This window comes from Plecotus auritus (assembly GCF_963455305.1).
Source record: "Plecotus auritus genome assembly, chromosome: 8".
NCBI classification, from domain to species: domain Eukaryota; kingdom Metazoa; phylum Chordata; class Mammalia; order Chiroptera; family Vespertilionidae; genus Plecotus; species Plecotus auritus.
In genome coordinates this window covers 144,047,205-144,063,857 of record NC_137782.1, presented here as the reverse complement: position 1 = coordinate 144,063,857, position 16,653 = coordinate 144,047,205, and the positions used below count along the sequence as shown (strand labels likewise).

General features: G+C 45.7%; 1 protein-coding gene across 3 annotated transcripts in view; it reads left to right on the top strand.

Annotated features, from left to right (window-relative positions):
- Positions 1-16,653, top strand: part of SPTBN1 (spectrin beta, non-erythrocytic 1) — a 188,859-nt gene that overhangs the window by 115,649 nt on the left and 56,557 nt on the right. For all 3 annotated transcript variants that reach the window (XM_080682855.1, XM_080682856.1, XM_080682857.1), the window contains one exon: positions 12,950-13,101. In XM_080682855.1, the coding sequence (XP_080538981.1) occupies positions 12,950-13,101 (152 nt within the window). The remainder of the gene's footprint in view (positions 1-12,949; positions 13,102-16,653) is intronic.

The following is a 16,653-nucleotide window of genomic DNA, read 5'->3' as shown; positions in this document are numbered from 1 at the left end:
GCCCACTTACCCTCCCAGCAACCACATACCAATATGCCCTTTTCTCCATGTCTTCAGTAAGTGGCAGGATTTGTTTTTCAAATCCAAGGATTGGAGGTAGTTTTTTTTCCACTTACTTTCTACTAGTCCTGAAAGAGGAACTTCTGCTGTCTGCCCACCCCAGCAGGACCTCTGTGGACCTCCATCCCTTCCCACCCAGTTTCAAGATTATCCTCTTTATAGAGGAGAAACAGCCAAGGTCTACATGAAGCAATAAAATGCCCCTGAACAAATCAGCTCTAGCAGCAGGCTTCCCAGGAAGTATCTGGGTAATACTCCTGCGCCAGGCTTGGTTTACTTTCCCCCTCCCCTCCCATAAACTGACTAAGGGACCAACAGCCAGGTCCCCACACCTGTTGTTAAGCACCTGGCTTTGTGGACTGGGAGATAAAGCCTTGCTTGTTAGGGATGGGAGGGAAGCAGGGTGGGGTGGGGAGCCTGCATGTGAGTGCACACTCTGGGACGTTGTAAAGATCTGTGTTCCATTTTGTGGCAAGAGATTTGCATGTAGTAAGATCACCGTTCAACAGCTTTAAGTTTCCAAAACAAATAGAAAACACAAAAACCGATCTCCCTCTTTATTTCCCCCTTTTGTTGCTTTCTTGTTTCATTTGAAAAAATTAGGTAGATGACTCCTTATAAGCTTAGAAGATGCAGTGTGATCCAGGTCACACCTTGTGCATTGTCTTCTACAACACTGGACTTAAAACTTTGATTATAAACTGTTAACTGCCCTGCCCACCATTGATTAGTGTGAGGGGTCCTTTGATGCCACCCCACCTGTCGACTGGGTCATCCTGGAGGTTGACTCTGATTCTTCCTCCAGCTTTTCTGTCCTCCGTTATTGAAACAAGGCAGTGCACATTGTGTACTTACAGGGTCTGCCCGCCAAAACTCTGTGCTATTTGGCTATGAAAGAAATCTTGCGTAACCATTTATCCTTTGGGTGAGGTTAAGGAAAGCCACAAAGGAAGTTAGCAGAATTGTTTTGCAGGCTTTGACCTTGTGAGTAATAACTTTCTCTTTTTTACTTTAAGATGTCTTAAAAATAACTAAATGGTAGTTGAATGTGGGTATCATTTATCTGGTGCTGTGAATTCTCAAGGAGTTAAAATTGCTCACTAACTTTTTAAGGAGAGAACTCTAATGCTTTGAGGTGCCCTCACAGTGCCTTCATGCTTAGGTACTCTAGAAATGGTTGCTTATTGGTTGATTGACTCAAGATTGGGGGAAAAAAAGATGGTAGGGCCTGCATGACTGAATGCTGAGTACCAGTGTGTACAACATTCGCTGTTCTACATGGAATAATGTTTGAGGCAGTGAAATCATTGGCTAAGTTAAAATATATAATTGGGCATTGGATCAGAGCTTTTCATTCAGTAAATTGCTTCCTGAATGAGGAATATTCAGTGAGAAGTGAAATTTTGGTTTGATGCACTCAGAGATCACTTAGAAAATAGTGCTAAGCTCCAAAATGCCTTAGGTCAGTCCAGGGAGCAGCTCATCTTTATAACGTTATCCATTTTGTTTTTGCATCTTGCCACAACCGTTAATTGAGTACCTTCCCCCCAAACACACATGAAGGCTTGGGCTTACTTACATATACAACTGTAATTTTGGAGTTTTGCCATTGACAAGACAGTCTTATTTAATTTATCAACCTGCCATTTCAACCCTGATAGTTTAAGGAGTTTAGGTGACTAATTGGCAGTGTTCTTTAGGACAGAAGCCAGTTTTTAAATTCTTTTGTTCCATTTGCTTTTAAATATAATTTCTCTTCTCACTACGTGGAACTTTGTCACAGTTCTGTAGTTCCATTATATAACTGGGCATCACCATGGCTTTCTTTGTCCCTGAATCCTAGGCCCCTGCAGATTAAATTTACCTGTGTAACCTTATGTGGAGGATTCCCATGATACCTTATATTATCTTCCATGGCCGCTTCCATGATCCCTTCAGGAAATGGTGGTTTTAGCAAACACTGCTGTCCAAGTAAAGCAGACGGCTTTATGGTGATCTTTAGGTCCCTGACCCCTCCTTCTTGTCAGTGTATCTCTGGTTTAAAAAGAGCCCCTTGGATCTTAGCTTTTAGGGCTCCATAAATTACTGTGGTTGCTTTGGGCATCCTCATCTCACAGGAGAGCTGTCGGGAACTGTCTCGAGTTGCTGGGCTGGCAGTCATGTTGTTGGCAGCGTCGGCCTCTGAAAGCATTGAGGGGTATCCTCTTGTGTCTTGAGTGTCTGACCATAATGTGACTCTGGTGTGTGAAAGAGAGTTCTGTTTTCTTCCCTTCACTGTTGACCCTAAGCATTCCAGAAAACTGGAGGAGAGAGAAAAATCATAAGCAAGGGCCAGGGTGCACACTATTTGATTTCTAACATGCTAGCTTAGACCAGCTACATAGTCCATAGAACAGGACAGCTACCTTTTTTGTGTGTGCATTGCATGAAAAAAGTAAATTTAAATTCTCTCTTACCACCTCCACCTCGTCCCAAGGCTCCTGTAACAAAAATCTATCTTTAGTCCTTGCAAATGAAGTACAGGATTTTATCTTTACCAGTGGATTTGTGTGGCACATGATAGACTGGCTTAGAATACATTTACTGTTTCTTTAGTTGTTGCTTAGAGTAAGTTATTTACAGATGCACCCTCCCACCCTCATCCCAGTATGTTGCAATTAAATTACCTTCATAAAGTCTTATCTCTAGTGAATGCATTATGGTTATTGCCCTTTAAAAGGTGCCCTCCTCGTTAGTCTGTATTCATGTTAGCATTCTGCCATCTATGTTTAATAATTAAAGAAATGATATGTGCTTAGTTCCAAGCCTTTTTCATCTTTGGGGAATGTTACAAGTTACCTTCAGTCAACCTTGGACTTAATATTTTTAGTTTCCTTCCAGGGAGGGTTGGGGGAAGAGAAGTGAAGACAAAGTGTCCATCAGAGTAAGAACTGGGGACCGGAAGCTTCTGAGGAGAGACAGTGGGAAGTTGAGAAAGTTGGCTCCAGGCCACAGGGCTCTTCCTCATCCTTGGAACGTGAGGGTGTGGCCTTGAGTTCCAGCCATGCTTTGTCCCTCCTGGCAGCTGGGCACTGTTAACTCTGTGTGTCGGGTAACCAGATAAGTACCCCTCAGCTGGGAAGGGGAGAGGGCCCTGATAGTAACATAATTTAAAAAATATACATGTGGCCCTGGCTGGTGTGGCTCAGTTGGTTGAGCATTGTCACATGCACTGAGAGGCTGCTGGTTCCATACCCAGTAGGGGCACATGCCTGGGTTTCTGCTTGATCCCTAGTGTGGGGTGTGCAGGAGGCAGCCGACCAATGTTTCTCTCATTTCTCTCTCTCTCTAATAAAAACAAACTTTTTAAAAATACACACACATACATACACGCCTATTCCATGTTTACTAGTAACAATGAAATTTAAAATGGCCCCACAGCAAGCACTCCTTGCATATTTGCTACACTGGTTTGATTTGAAAATGGAAGCTAACAAATGGGATATGGGACCAGTGACATTAGAGAATGTTTTAAACCAGGAACTGACAAAGTTTTTCTGTAAAGGGTCAGGCAGTAACTACATTGGGCTTTGCAGGCCACATGGAGTATCTGTCCTATCTCCTCATCCTCTTCTAAGACCCCCCTCCCCACCCAATAAAATAAACAACGATTCTAGCGCCCAGGATATACCAAAACAGGCTATAGGTCGAAGATTGCTGTTGCTTATTTTAAATTGATCTTTTCAGTTAAGAAGGAACTGACCTGGGATGGATAGCTATGGTTTTTTTCCTCTTGTTTGGGGGTAGGTAATACCTTGCTTTCCTTCTGCAGTGGTGGTGTGGGAGCTTTTCGATTCTTCAGGGAGTGGATGTGGGTTCTAGTCCTGGATATGACCTTGTTAACCATGTGCCCGTGGTTCAGGTGGGTAACCTAAACTTTGCTGTGCCTGGAACTAACAGCTTGTAATAAACAAGGTCAAGTTAGCAAATATCCTAACACAGCCTCCACCAGTGCATAGGGAAAGAGTAGGACTGCTTCATCCTTCGTCCGATTGTCCCTGGCTGTGGTTTCAGGCTGTTTCCTGCAGGGCTGGCCCGCAGAGATGGAGGTGGCAGATTAGCAGGCTCAAGGTATGGCTTCCTGTATATGAAGGCAGTTTTAAAGTGTGCCACCCATTTTCTGGCAAATTTTGTGACTGGTTTCTTTCTTTTATTTTTTATTTTTTATTGAGTCCAGAGAGGAAAGGAGAGGGAGAGAGAGAGAGAGAAACATCAATGATGAGAGAGAATCATTGATTGTCTGCCTCCTGCACGTCCCCTACTGGGGATCGAGCCTGCAACCCAGGCATGTGCCCTTGAACGGAATTGAAACTGGGACCCTTCAGTCTTCAGGCCGATGCTCTCTCCACAGAGCCAAACTAGCTAGGGCTGTGACTGGTTTCTTAATATTTTTTCATAATGTCCTGTTTCTGTTTAATTAAGGCACTTTCCCCCTGTGGCTTTAGCACTTTACACTGCTGTTAATTCACCCGAGTTCTCACCTTAGCTCTCCTCTTAGGAGAGTTAGTGGTGTTCCTCTGCCCGATTGCTTTCAGATAACCTCAGCCTCCTCTACAGCCTTGGCTTTTTGTGGACTATGATTTTAAGGGGCTCATCTTGAAGTGATAATCATGACAGGCGGCCAGGACCCCTGGAAGCCAGCCTGCTGTCTCCGTTCATTACTGTAGGCCTCCCCTCAGAGGTCCCCCCGCCCGCCCCCAGCCCAGTGCCTTTGTTTTCATGCTGGCAAAATTGGGACTATGCTGCTCAGAAGAAAGACCCTTGGTACAGCTGCCAGCAGAGCCTGCTTTGCTGATGTAAACCATAGGCTCAAGGTTATATAGAGTTTATTGTTGTTCTGTAGTCTGCATATCAGACTGTTAAGTATTAGCAGAGAATTGCATATTTGCTACACATGCATTTAGAACAGATGTTTACATGTGTTTTATCCATGAAGTGGGTTAAACTGTTAAGAAAAGCATTTTAACTCAAGTTCTATTTATATACAAATCAGCAAACATATAAATGAAAGGCCTCCAGACTAATCCAGCACAGGGAGGCCTTCAGTCAAAAGATTAGTTTCCTTCCTTTTGCTGCCTCAAGATAACAGTTTGATTCTCTATTATCAATACAGCCAGTTGCCTGTTTCCGGTTTCCTGCTCCGTGTATTTTGCATGTTGCTCATGGGAAATGACTTATTTATTTTTTTAAGCTAAGGCACATATGGGGACTCCACCCTACTGTAATCTTTTGTTTTGAATTATAATTCTTTTTTTTTTTTTAACAACCTAAGAATCGAGCTTTAACGGATGCATTGCTAAAATTAGTATAAGTCAAGTCTGGTGACTGCTGGCCTGTTTGGGTTGTGTTACAATAATGCTCTAATTACTACACCCTAAAGCATTTTGCAGCTTCACTCTGCTCTCTGTACAGGTATGTGGTGGCAGCAATTACTCAGAAGCAAAACAGAACAAAAGCAAACAACATTTGTCACACTTTTAGGTTAGCTTTGAGCCCCTTTTAATCTGACACACAGGGCCACAAAATTGCAATTTTATCATTTATCAGACATTGAGGAAGAGTTGCAAGAAACAGTTCAGTTATGCAACATTTTTAGTGTTGTACACTGATAACATTTAAATACTGTCTCTGTGATTTGGAATTTCTTTCCTCCATAATTTCAGTGGAACAACCAGCAGCAGTGGGATTATCCGGAGCATATTTGTTGGGCACTGGAGGTTTGTTGATTGCTTCAACAAATGTTTATTGTGCACCCACTCTGCCCGGCATATGCTAAGGCTCTGAACAGATACGGAGTTGGGTCCTTGGAGGCAGGTCTAGGGTAGTTGCCGAGGTAGGACACAGGATACATAATAAAAAGATAAGAGACCATGTCCCATCAAATGAAGGGCCTATTGGAAGAGTTGATCTTGCCCTGGGTCTTAAAAGTAGGGTAAGAGAAGAGAAATTGCCTTCCAGGTTAGCGGAATGGTGTAAGCAAAGATGGGGAAGAAAAGGCAATGTGTAGGGTAAGCGTTCAGAACATAATGAATAAGAAGACCTGTTGGGTTGACACAAAGATGGTATGTTAGGGAAGATGCCAGAGGAAACAGGCGCCCGAGTAAAGGCTGCCAGGCGCAGAGGTTTGGTCTGTCTTGTGGGTGGGAGGCCATTCAAGGTCTTGGTAACGTGGAGTAACTTTGAAAAATCATTGTTTGGGGAAGATAAGTATGGCACTGATGTTTAAGGTGGGTAAGAACGGGAAAGGCAAGGCAGGGGACTCCAGTAACTTTGAAGGGTGGGCCTGAAACCATTCTAATTGTAGTGAGTTTTTTCCTCCAAACCCCCAAACTGTTGAAATCATTCTCTTGGCAACTGATCCTGTACTATTTTGTCATATCTTTTATTTTTTAATTTCCCATTTTGTTTCCTCAGCTAGACTTCTAGTTCATTGAGGGCAAGAGGACCTTGTCTTAGACATAGTTCTGCATACAGTCTGCACTTTGTAAATATTGGAACTTCTAATCTAAATGCTCTCAACCTCAGGTTAGGATTGGTCCTTAATCAGCTAGCCTGTACAGTATTGTTGATTTAAATGGCCAACCGTGCATGTGTGCATGGGATCATTGCTTCATCATCTCCTTTTGATTTCTTCTCAGCCTCCATCTTTGTACCTCTGAAATTTCCTACCATGAACCCAAGTCTAGACCTAACTTAGCCATGGGTCTATACAAAGAAAATTTGCACATGATTGCCAATTCTTAGTTAAGGTGGGCCATTATCTTAGCACTTATATAGTAAGTGCTCAGTGAATGCTATTATTATTTTAATAAGAAGAAGATCCTGATAGAGAACATTCTTGGGTTACACTAGCAGGTTCACACTATTTGAAAAGTCGAAGAGAGATTTGCTCTCTTAAGCCAGGTATAAATTCAGTCTTTGGGGGAATAATGAATGTTTCTGTATTTCCCTTATTTTCCATCCAGAAATGTTCCATGCTTTCAGACCTTCCTTCGTCCTTGGCTCCCACCCCTGTTCATAGACAGAGCTGTGGCATATGGTGAATATGGTTGCATTTAGCACTCTGCAGAGGGTGTTGCAGAAAGATGCCGTACAGTCATTCCCGTTAACACAGCGCCCTCCTCATCATCAAAGCTATTTCTAACATGCAAACTCGTGCTAACACAGCGCCAATTACAGCAAATTCTTCAGAGTAATACATAAATATCAAAGCGCCATAGTCTTCCACTATTGATAATAGTCATTCCCTAAAAAGAGAGGAAGTCAATTATGCACTTATAGAAGGGGGTGATGATGGAGAGGATATTCACAGCCCTTTGGTTAAAATTACGATAATATGTTTCTCAATTCTAAATACCCCACCCTCTTTCTCTAAGAAATCCTCTGAAAATGTCAGGTAATTTATCAGAAACACGAAACAGCGAGTCTAGATACTTAGAGGAGAAGGTGTAGCCAAGCAGCCTAATCCCTCTCCACCTGGCTGAGCCCTGGGAGAGACGGCAACCCCCAGGGACACCACCAGCATGTGCAGCTCCGCCGCCGCTGGCCGGTGACACTGCGCAGCCCTGAACCTCACTGACCCTGTGTCCACCGCCCTGAGAGTTGCTGTGTGCATCTAGTGCGCTTGAAGGAAGTACACATTTTATTCAGATGCATGATGGTGTTATTGCAGGCATTCCATCTTACCAAGGTCTGTTTTTAGGAAAGAATGCCATACTAGAATTTCACTTATAATTCTCTCCTTCCAAGGATCCAGAGCTGACATAGGTGCTTGCGTAGCTATTTCCACTCATCTGGGTTTACTCATCTGCTTCTCAGGAATGCTCATTTTCCAGGAGTTGACTGATTCATCTCTGAGCCTGTGGAGCTAAAGACTTGGCTGGATCTTAGAACCGCTTCTGTTTTTCAGGGTTCCGAGGACATTTTGGTAGAATTTGTGGTTGTGGGGAACTTGTTTTGAGAGGAGCTTTCGGGGTCCTTCCTGGCTCCCACCCCTGTGTTGACACACAGACTGCCTCACCAGGCTCCCTCCCACAGAGGGCTGCTGGGTCTTTTCCCTTCTTCCCTTGGTTCCCACGTTTCCATCCCTGGCTGTTGGTGCTGCAGCCACTGATCCTTGAACCAGTAAGGGTGTGATGATCTCCAGGCTGCAAGAGCAGGTAGTGTCCTCAGGGACCAACTTGTGTTTCCCTCGGCCCACAGCACTGTGGTAGTCATTGCAAAGAGGGGTCGTTGAGCAGTGTTTAAACCTGAAGGCCTTTCCCTGGAGGATTGGGGAGACCTTTTCTCTGTGGCATCAAAGGTGGAGTGAGCTTCATGGGCCACAGAGACAGATACTGGTTTTTTTTAAAAAAAAATACATATTTTTATTGATTTTAGAGAGGAAGGGAGAGAGATAGAAAACATCAATGATGAGAATCATCAGTTGGCTGCCTCCTGCACACCCCCTACTGGGGATCGAGCCTGCAAACAGGGCATGTGCCCTGACTGGAAATCGAACTGTGATCTGCTGGTTCCTAGATTGACGCTCAACCACTGAGCCACGCTGGCCGGGCCAGATCTCATCCTGATGGAGACACCATCCCAACAACTGGAGTCACCCAAGGGCCAGAGCAGACCCTTGGACAGAATAGGACTTGGGTTAGGGTGGCGAGATTATGGGTGCTTCTAGATTTTGTATCCTTGTGACATGTTTTGTGTTTATTTTATTATTAATATTTTTAATGTTGTGCTAGAGGCATTACTGCCTAGAGATTGAAAACCAGGTTTTGGAGCTAACCTTCCAGGAGAGTTAACTAGTTCCTGACTCGTGGAATATTTATGAGGATTGTAAAGCACATATATTGGTACCAGAGACATAGTAAGTGCTCAGTGAATGCTATTATTATTTTAATAAAAAAAGAAAGAACAAGTAATTTTCTTTTTATGCAACTATTAACCTCCTGCCACACACAAATCGTTTCCCCCTCCCTGGGATTTTTAAATAGCTGGCCCAGGGCTGTAGGAGGAATTTTTCTTTTGAAAGAAAGGTGATTCAGATGCCTTCCAAAGGCTTGTTCCACCCTGAGATTATATGACCCCATGATCCCTGATACATTTCTCAAATGGTTTGAGCTGATGAGAGAGCGGCCTTGCTGGGGAAAAGGAGGAGGAACTGGTTTGATGAGTAGTCGCTACAAGCCGGCACTTTGATGTGCACTTCACCGCCTCTCATCTAATGCCCGAGCAGCCTTTAGCCTGAGTCCCTCTAAGTAACTGTAATTTGGGGTTGGGGGCAAACACACGGGGAGCACACCTGCGAGGTGCCTATTCCTGGGCCCACCACCTACCAGTTTTGGGCAAGGCTACGTGGGAACCTGCCCCCGCGTTAGGTTCAGCCACGTCAGCTTCTTGGGAGGAGATGCAGGCATGATTTGGCGTGATGAACAGCAATACAAGGCACTGAAAAGGTAAAGGAGAGTGGAAATGGTGTGGAGGACAGATGGGCGCCCACCCATGGCTCTCCCTGCTGCTCCTGCAGTGGCTCCGCTCTCTTGCAAGGAAGCAGTGAGCCCTTAGAGCGACGAGTGGGCCTGAGGGCAGGGAATTTCTGCTGCCACCAGCCATCTGTATGGAAAGCCCTTTGGTGTGGGTAAAGAGAGTCATGAATGACTAACACCTCAATTCAGCTGTCCCTCTCTGGGGTGTCCCTCTCTGCCAAGTGCAGACTGAGACATGTGAATGCCAGCTCCAATCGGTGTAAGTCCAGAATGTCTAAACCAGGGTTTCTCAACCCAGCGGGCACTGCTAACCTTGGGGTCAGATAATTCTTTGTGGTGTGGGCTGTCCTGTCACTGTGGGGTGTTTAGCAGCATTCTGGCTTCTACCCACTAGATGTGAATAACACCTGACCCCCAGTTGTGACAGTCAAGAATGTCTCCAGACATTGCCAAATGTTCCCTGGGGAGCAAAATCACCCGCCCTCCCCAGTTGAGAACCACTCATCTAAATAACCAAATCAGTACAGAACTTGCAAGGGCCTCCTTTTCAATCACCAGATTTGCTCCTACGTGTGGCACTAGAAGTGGTTTCCCTTCCTTCTATTGCTCCCACCCCTCCTCACACAGCTCAGGCCCAGTGATAGCAGCTTTAGCTTAGAAACATGTCTCTGGACTGTCTTTCCTCGTCTGTGCCAAGGGCCTCCTGCTCCTCCTCAGGCAGGCGTCTGGCCTAATCTGCCCCGGCCTGGCTGGGTTGGGATCGCAGGGCTGATGTCATTGTGCGTTCCCAGGAAGGGTGGAACAAAGGACGGAGTCCCCAAGGACACACAGCCTCATCCTCAACTGGGCCGCCGGGTAGATCTTTCCCCCTTCCTTTCCCTCCTTCCGGCCTCAGAAGTGTTTGTAGTTCACCCAAGTCATCCATTATAAGAGGACACACTAAGCTGGCAGGGCTTCGTGTCTCCGGCTGAGTCCGTTTCCTGCCCCTTGTATGTCATAAGAGTGTTGGTTCTGGTCCAGTTCCTGCATGGAATCTTCCATGCCTTTTCCAGTGTGGTGGTGTGAGCTCCAGGAACTTGGACTCTGTGTGATTCTCCTAGTGTGCTCACTCTCCCTGGAGCCCGCTTCTGAAACTGAGGAGAGAAGTGGGGAGCAGGGGAGAGGGCTAGAGAGTAAGCCTTCATCCCTTTTGTTTAACTTAATTTTTTAAACTTCTTTCTCCTCTTCTTTCTTACCTTCTTCCTGGAGTTTCTGAGGACCCAGCAGCTCCGGGGATCCCTCCTTGCACAGATCCCCAGCCTGTTTTATTTCCATTCGGTTCTCTCTGCTCCACCCATGACCTCTCTGTGGTCTCCTCACGGGGAGGGGGTGGGGTAGGATGATAACTCTTCAGGTCAGGGTGCTGTGGGAGTGCTTTTACTGTCTTTTGAAGCAAATCCTCAGAATCTCCTCATAAAGGAACCTGTTAATTCAGAACCTGAAAGAAGCCCGAGGTGTTTCTGTAATGTGAGATTCGCCCAAGGAGTGACAATTGGCTGATGAACACCTTGTGTGCTTGTTTATTTAGAAATACCTTAATCCAAGCGGGTTTTCATTTTGATCTTGTTCCCTTGATATGCTGGGTGTGGTAGTGACTTTGAGCCCCAAACCCTTTAATAACTGCCTAGGATACCCATCAAGGGCTTTATAAAAGACATTTGTAACTCCAGTGTAGCACATAAAAAATACTATAAAAAACAATTAGTTGACCCTACATACATCTGAACCGTACCTAGGAGAAACTTAGTGTATCTGTGTATTCTGATCTGGACCTGCTCTTTCAAAGCAGCCAACCTTAGGCAAACAGACAAACAAAAAGCAGCTCCCCATGTCATTGTCGTAAAGTTACCATCCATCAGGATGATTGTGTGATTAATAATGCATGTGATCTTTTCTCTGTGACTTATCATGACGTTATTGGTGCAGCTTCTTTTTCAGTCTGCAGTGTGTCCCTCACTGCCTTCTTCTTGCTCCCCCCCAATCCCATCCTTTCTGATCCTTTGTCTGTATTTGGTCGGCCTTTGTTCCTGGGGAAAGGTCCTTTCTCCCTCTGGACAGGCTGTTCCTTTAGGGCAAGGCTGGGGCGGGAGGAGCTGCTGGCTGCAGCAGGTGGCCAGCTGTCTTGGCAGAGGCCCCTGGCTGCCTCACCTGCTAAGTTGGCAGCAGCAAAGGCTCATCCCACGTTGTCTCTGCCTCTCTCCCTCTCTCCCTCCCTGCAGTGGGGTGGATGGAGACCTCCGTAAAACCTTCCAGGCAGACCTTCCAGGATGCTCTGGCCAGCCTGGGAACCCAGTACTCCCAGGCCACCCAGTGCATGCCCCATCGGCAAGGGTGGCTTTTTAGTTGTCACCCCATGGTGTTGAAATACATAAAAAATTGTTGGGGTCTGCCCCCCTTTGTTGTAGATTAATACATAAACATTTTGGTCGTTTTGGGCTGGCAATGGAAGGAGTAGGTCTTGGGTCCTTTCGGTGCCAGTTCATGCTCATGGAACTAGAAACGGGCGAGTAACTGACAGAAGGATAACTGTAGAACACAGTCAGTATGAGTGGTGGGTGCCCTTTGAACGTCTCAGCAGCCTGCATGTAGAACATTCTGCAGAGGCAAAATGATTGGAAGCCTATTTGTATGGGATGTGAAGGGCCAGTGCTGGGCAGATGTGTCTAGAGTTTTATGCTTTAAATTGGACTGAGGCTTGAAGAACTCAGTGTTGTTCCCTCGATGACTTGGATGTGTGACTGCCACACTCTAGAGCATAAACTAACAGTTGCCTTTTCAGCGAATGGTTGAGTTTGGAAGTGATAGTTGTCCACTCTTCTTACAGAAGTGATAGTTGTCCACTCAAGGGGCCAAAGAGCCGCATGTGGCTTGCGAGCCGCAGTTTGCCGACCAGGGTACTAGGTGATGCCTGATCCTTTGTACAGAGAAGCAGTTTCTGAATGTCTTCTGACTTTTTCTACCCCACATCCTTCCATAATCTGTGTGCTTCCCCCACACTTGCCTTTGGAGAAACAATAGCTGTAACAGACACATTAGAGACTTTACCAGTCAAGTGTTAATCCAATGGGCAGGATTGCAAAAGACCTCCCTGTCATCTACTGTACGTGAATTGAATGAAAGCAAAGGGTATTCTGCTGGTGGTATGCTGAAGGGCCCAAATGTTCAAGGACTGCGGGACTCCTGTATTCCCCAAGAGTTGGTCCTGCTGCAGAGGTTTCACTCGAGTTCAGTTCTGCTGTTCCTCCTTTGGCTGGGCCCATGGCCTTGCTGGCAGCATGTCGCTGCTGCCTGTGCTGTGGCTGGTGGTAATGCAGGCTCTCTTGTGCTTGCAGATGAGCGTGAAGCTGTGCAGAAGAAGACCTTCACCAAGTGGGTCAACTCCCACCTCGCCCGAGTGTCCTGCCGGATCACAGACCTGTACACGGACCTTCGAGATGGAAGGATGCTCATCAAGCTGCTGGAGGTCCTCTCTGGAGAGAGGCTGGTAAGTGTCGGAATGCTGTTTAAGTGTCTTGCAGCCTTGGTGGGGAAATGTTTTTGAAAAATCTATCAGGGCTTTCCTCCTGGTAAATTATGGTTGATCTTCTTGAGAAGGAGAACCTTGATACGTGAGATGAGCATGTTGGAGAAAGCTCCTGTGTAAACATTCTGAGTCTAGTTGATGTTCTTGGACCTGTAATAAGGTGGCCACGTTCCGTAATTTGCGAGGTTACTACTACCTTCCGTCAGAGGGACCTTGGCTGGTGGTCCCCCCTTAAACAAGGCATGGTGCTGGTAATTGAAGGGCCAGCCCGGGGCCCTGGCTCCAAGATGAATCTGTAGCCCACGAGATCATGGAATAATTTTGAATTTGTGTTTTATTAATTCTCTGGAAAATCTGAGCTGCCGTTTTAAAGTGGCAAGAATTGAATTCAGTAGTTCTCTGATGTTTTTGCTTTCTTCCCTGAACACTTTATTTTGGGGGTGGAGGGAGGGAGAGGCTGGTGTTTTGTCGTCTCCTTGGAAACTCAGAGTTTCTAATGAATTCACCGTGCCTTTCCAGGCAAGGGAGTTTTTAGCCTGCAGTGAAAAGTGTATCCCCATTTTGTTTCCCAGAGCTACAGTGGCTTGTCTCTGATGTGACTTTTGTTTATGAACCTTAAACCAAGGAAGCTGAAGCCAGTCTCCCTAACTGACCCAACAGGTTTTGTCTCGTCTTGGTTTGAAAATGGATGCTGTGTTCTACCAGATCACATGCAGTTCCATAGGTAGTGGGTGGGACCGAGCCAAAAGCTGACGCCCCACATCTGTAGTGACATCACCAGGAAAATATGCTGGCGGTTGGCAGGGCTGCCAGAAAGCCTTATTTTTAACTCGATCTCTACCCTGTAACTTACAGCCACATGGCTCTGTGTGCACACCGACCCACACACCTCTGACCACAGGCAGGGACCTAAGATTGTACCCTGCCCTATTATTAGCCCATAGCAGAATTGCCTCCCCGAGCCTGGGTAGAAACCGAGTCAGAGTTCTCTCTCTCTCTGCCCCTTCGTTCAAGATCAGAGTCCTATCAAAGGGTAAAGCCTCATCACGTGTGGAGTGAGTTTGTTCATGGTCTTTGTTCCCCGTGCATGCAGGTGTGGTCGCCTCCTTTTCTTTGGGAGTTTGTGGGTCACACTGGACAAATTAGATTAATAAAGGAGGCCTCTGCCTAAGACTGCGGTGGCTGCCTGAAACTGAAGGTGGTTTGTAGGGTGATGGTAGGTAGTGGGCCCACATGGAGAGGGCGAAGGCTGGTCATTGATTGCATTTTAATTTGCTTTTTAAGTGAGTCTTCTTTGAGATCCTAGGCTAGAATTATTGTAATATTCATCTTTAAATATAGTTTTTGTAACCAGACTTTTCCCCCTACCTTTCAACCTTTTTTTCCTGTTAATGTTTAACCTAGTATGATTGTTTATTGATCTTTTTGAATGTTTTGAAAGTAGCTTAAAAAAATCATTAAAGGTCACATGGATAGACATTCGTTTGAACATTTATTTTTGTTCTAGTAGGGTCCAGTCTTCCAGGCTGTAGGGTTTAAGTTGTTCACCTCCGAAGGTCCATAATTCTTTTATACCAAGAAGATTGTGTCCTTGATAACGTCCATATAATAAATGGGATCAGGCCCAATGCCCTTTTTTTCTGAACAGGGCAACAAAAATATTCATAGGGAGAAAAAGGCAACCAACAAAGCATAATTCATAGTTGTGTGTGGATACTGCCCACTCCTTTTATTTGCTGCTGTGTTTTTGTGTGTGTGTTGTGTTTTTTGTAGTAACCCATCAACCTAGGAGATAGATAGGGAAGAACATATGATTGCACCATTTCCAACCTTTCAGGCAGTCAGTGCCAGAAGCTGTGTTTAGCAATGACATCCCACTTCGTAAAAACCACAAGTGTCTTTACTTCTTTTATCATCCATTCCTCACAGCCAGCCCTGATTATAAGTTGGGCAGTCTGATTAATCTTCTTATTCCAAAAATAAGGGTCCCGTAGATAGAGTGAGCTAAAGCTCTTGTTCATTTTTCAGCCTGTTTGGCCCCGTGGTTGATTTTGGTTCATGGGACACAAACCACTCTGCTGTTGGCTGCAGAGGCTGCCAGAAACTCAAGTTAGAGACCCTCCCTTCAGGCCAGGACCTCTGGGAGGGCTTGCCCCAAAGGATCCTTGCATATTTCGATTCCATAACTAATGAGGTGGTTAGAGCTTCCTGGCCTGGGTAAATTAATGTCCACAGCTAAGCGTGGATCATCAGATAACAGCCAGCCAGCACCGGGCTCTCTGCACCACTGATCCGAACCCCGGGTAACATAAACATGTGCACTCCCATCTGGAGCCCTGTGTCAGTCAGCACTTTGGCCACAGCATTTAACCACCAGCTTGGCAGTAGGTAGTAGATAAATGTGTGAGGGCCCAGAGTATTTAAATTTACTTTATTAATAAATTCTTGGAGCCAGTTCATCCTTCTGTATAGAGGAGGAAATGTGTCTGATTTTTATTGCATGAAGTTCAAAGAAACATTGGTTTAATGTTCCAGACAGTTTCATCCTAGCCTTAGCCTGCATTTTGGCTCATAAAATTTGAATTAAATTTGAACAGGTTTTAGGTGGGTTATCGGGCACTTGATTCTGATGTACTGGGGAACATCAGAGGGCAGAGACCCCATCTCTGGCCCCAGCTTGGGCAGGATCCATGTCGGAAGTGTCCCTTTCTCTGCCTCAGGCGTGTCAGCTTATGGAGCATTGAGGAAACCAAGGCTGAGCCAGGAAGCTACTGCTAATTGGGATTGATGACAAAGAATATTCCTTTTCAATATCTCACTCTGAAATTACATTATAACTCTTCATAAAGGTTTCGCTTTAAAATTCCCTACAAAATATAGACCCATCCTTAACTTCAGCATCAACCGAGCAGGTGAAAATGGCGAGCACAGAACCGTGCCATTCACTTTGTCGTTGATCCCAGGGCCAGAGTAGAGCGGGACTGGGGGGGAGAGGGTTTGTCTCACAGCAGCACTCACATTTGGAGGGCGTAGGGCCTCTGGTGTAATACGTCAGGCCTGGACTTTGGTTACGGAGTGGAGCCCACAGGTCATAACCCAGGTCGAGGCTTGCCTGTGCCTGCCCCTTCCCTCTGAGGTTGCAGCAGTGAGGAATGGTTCTAAATGAGAAGGCCAGTTTCCTGCCTTGCCCCTGCCAGGCTGAGCCCTCGCCTGTCTGAAAGAGGACAAGGTTTTTCTGACCTCTGCCTTCCCGCCAGCCCTCTCCATTTCCAATTGCAAATATCACTGGGTTCTGCTTGCCTGTTGTTTTCCTGATATTCTGTCTTCTCACTCTGTTAATCAGTTTCAAAGAAGAGAAGGGGAGGGAATTTGGTTTTTTCGTGTGTGGGTTTTTGTTTTTGTTTTGCTGCCATTAATTCCAAAACAGGCTGAGCTAGTTGGAAAAGGTAGATTTACTGTGAGATCTGTGAAACCTTAAATCCCACTTTGTGCTGCTCTGCGTTTTACATAAAG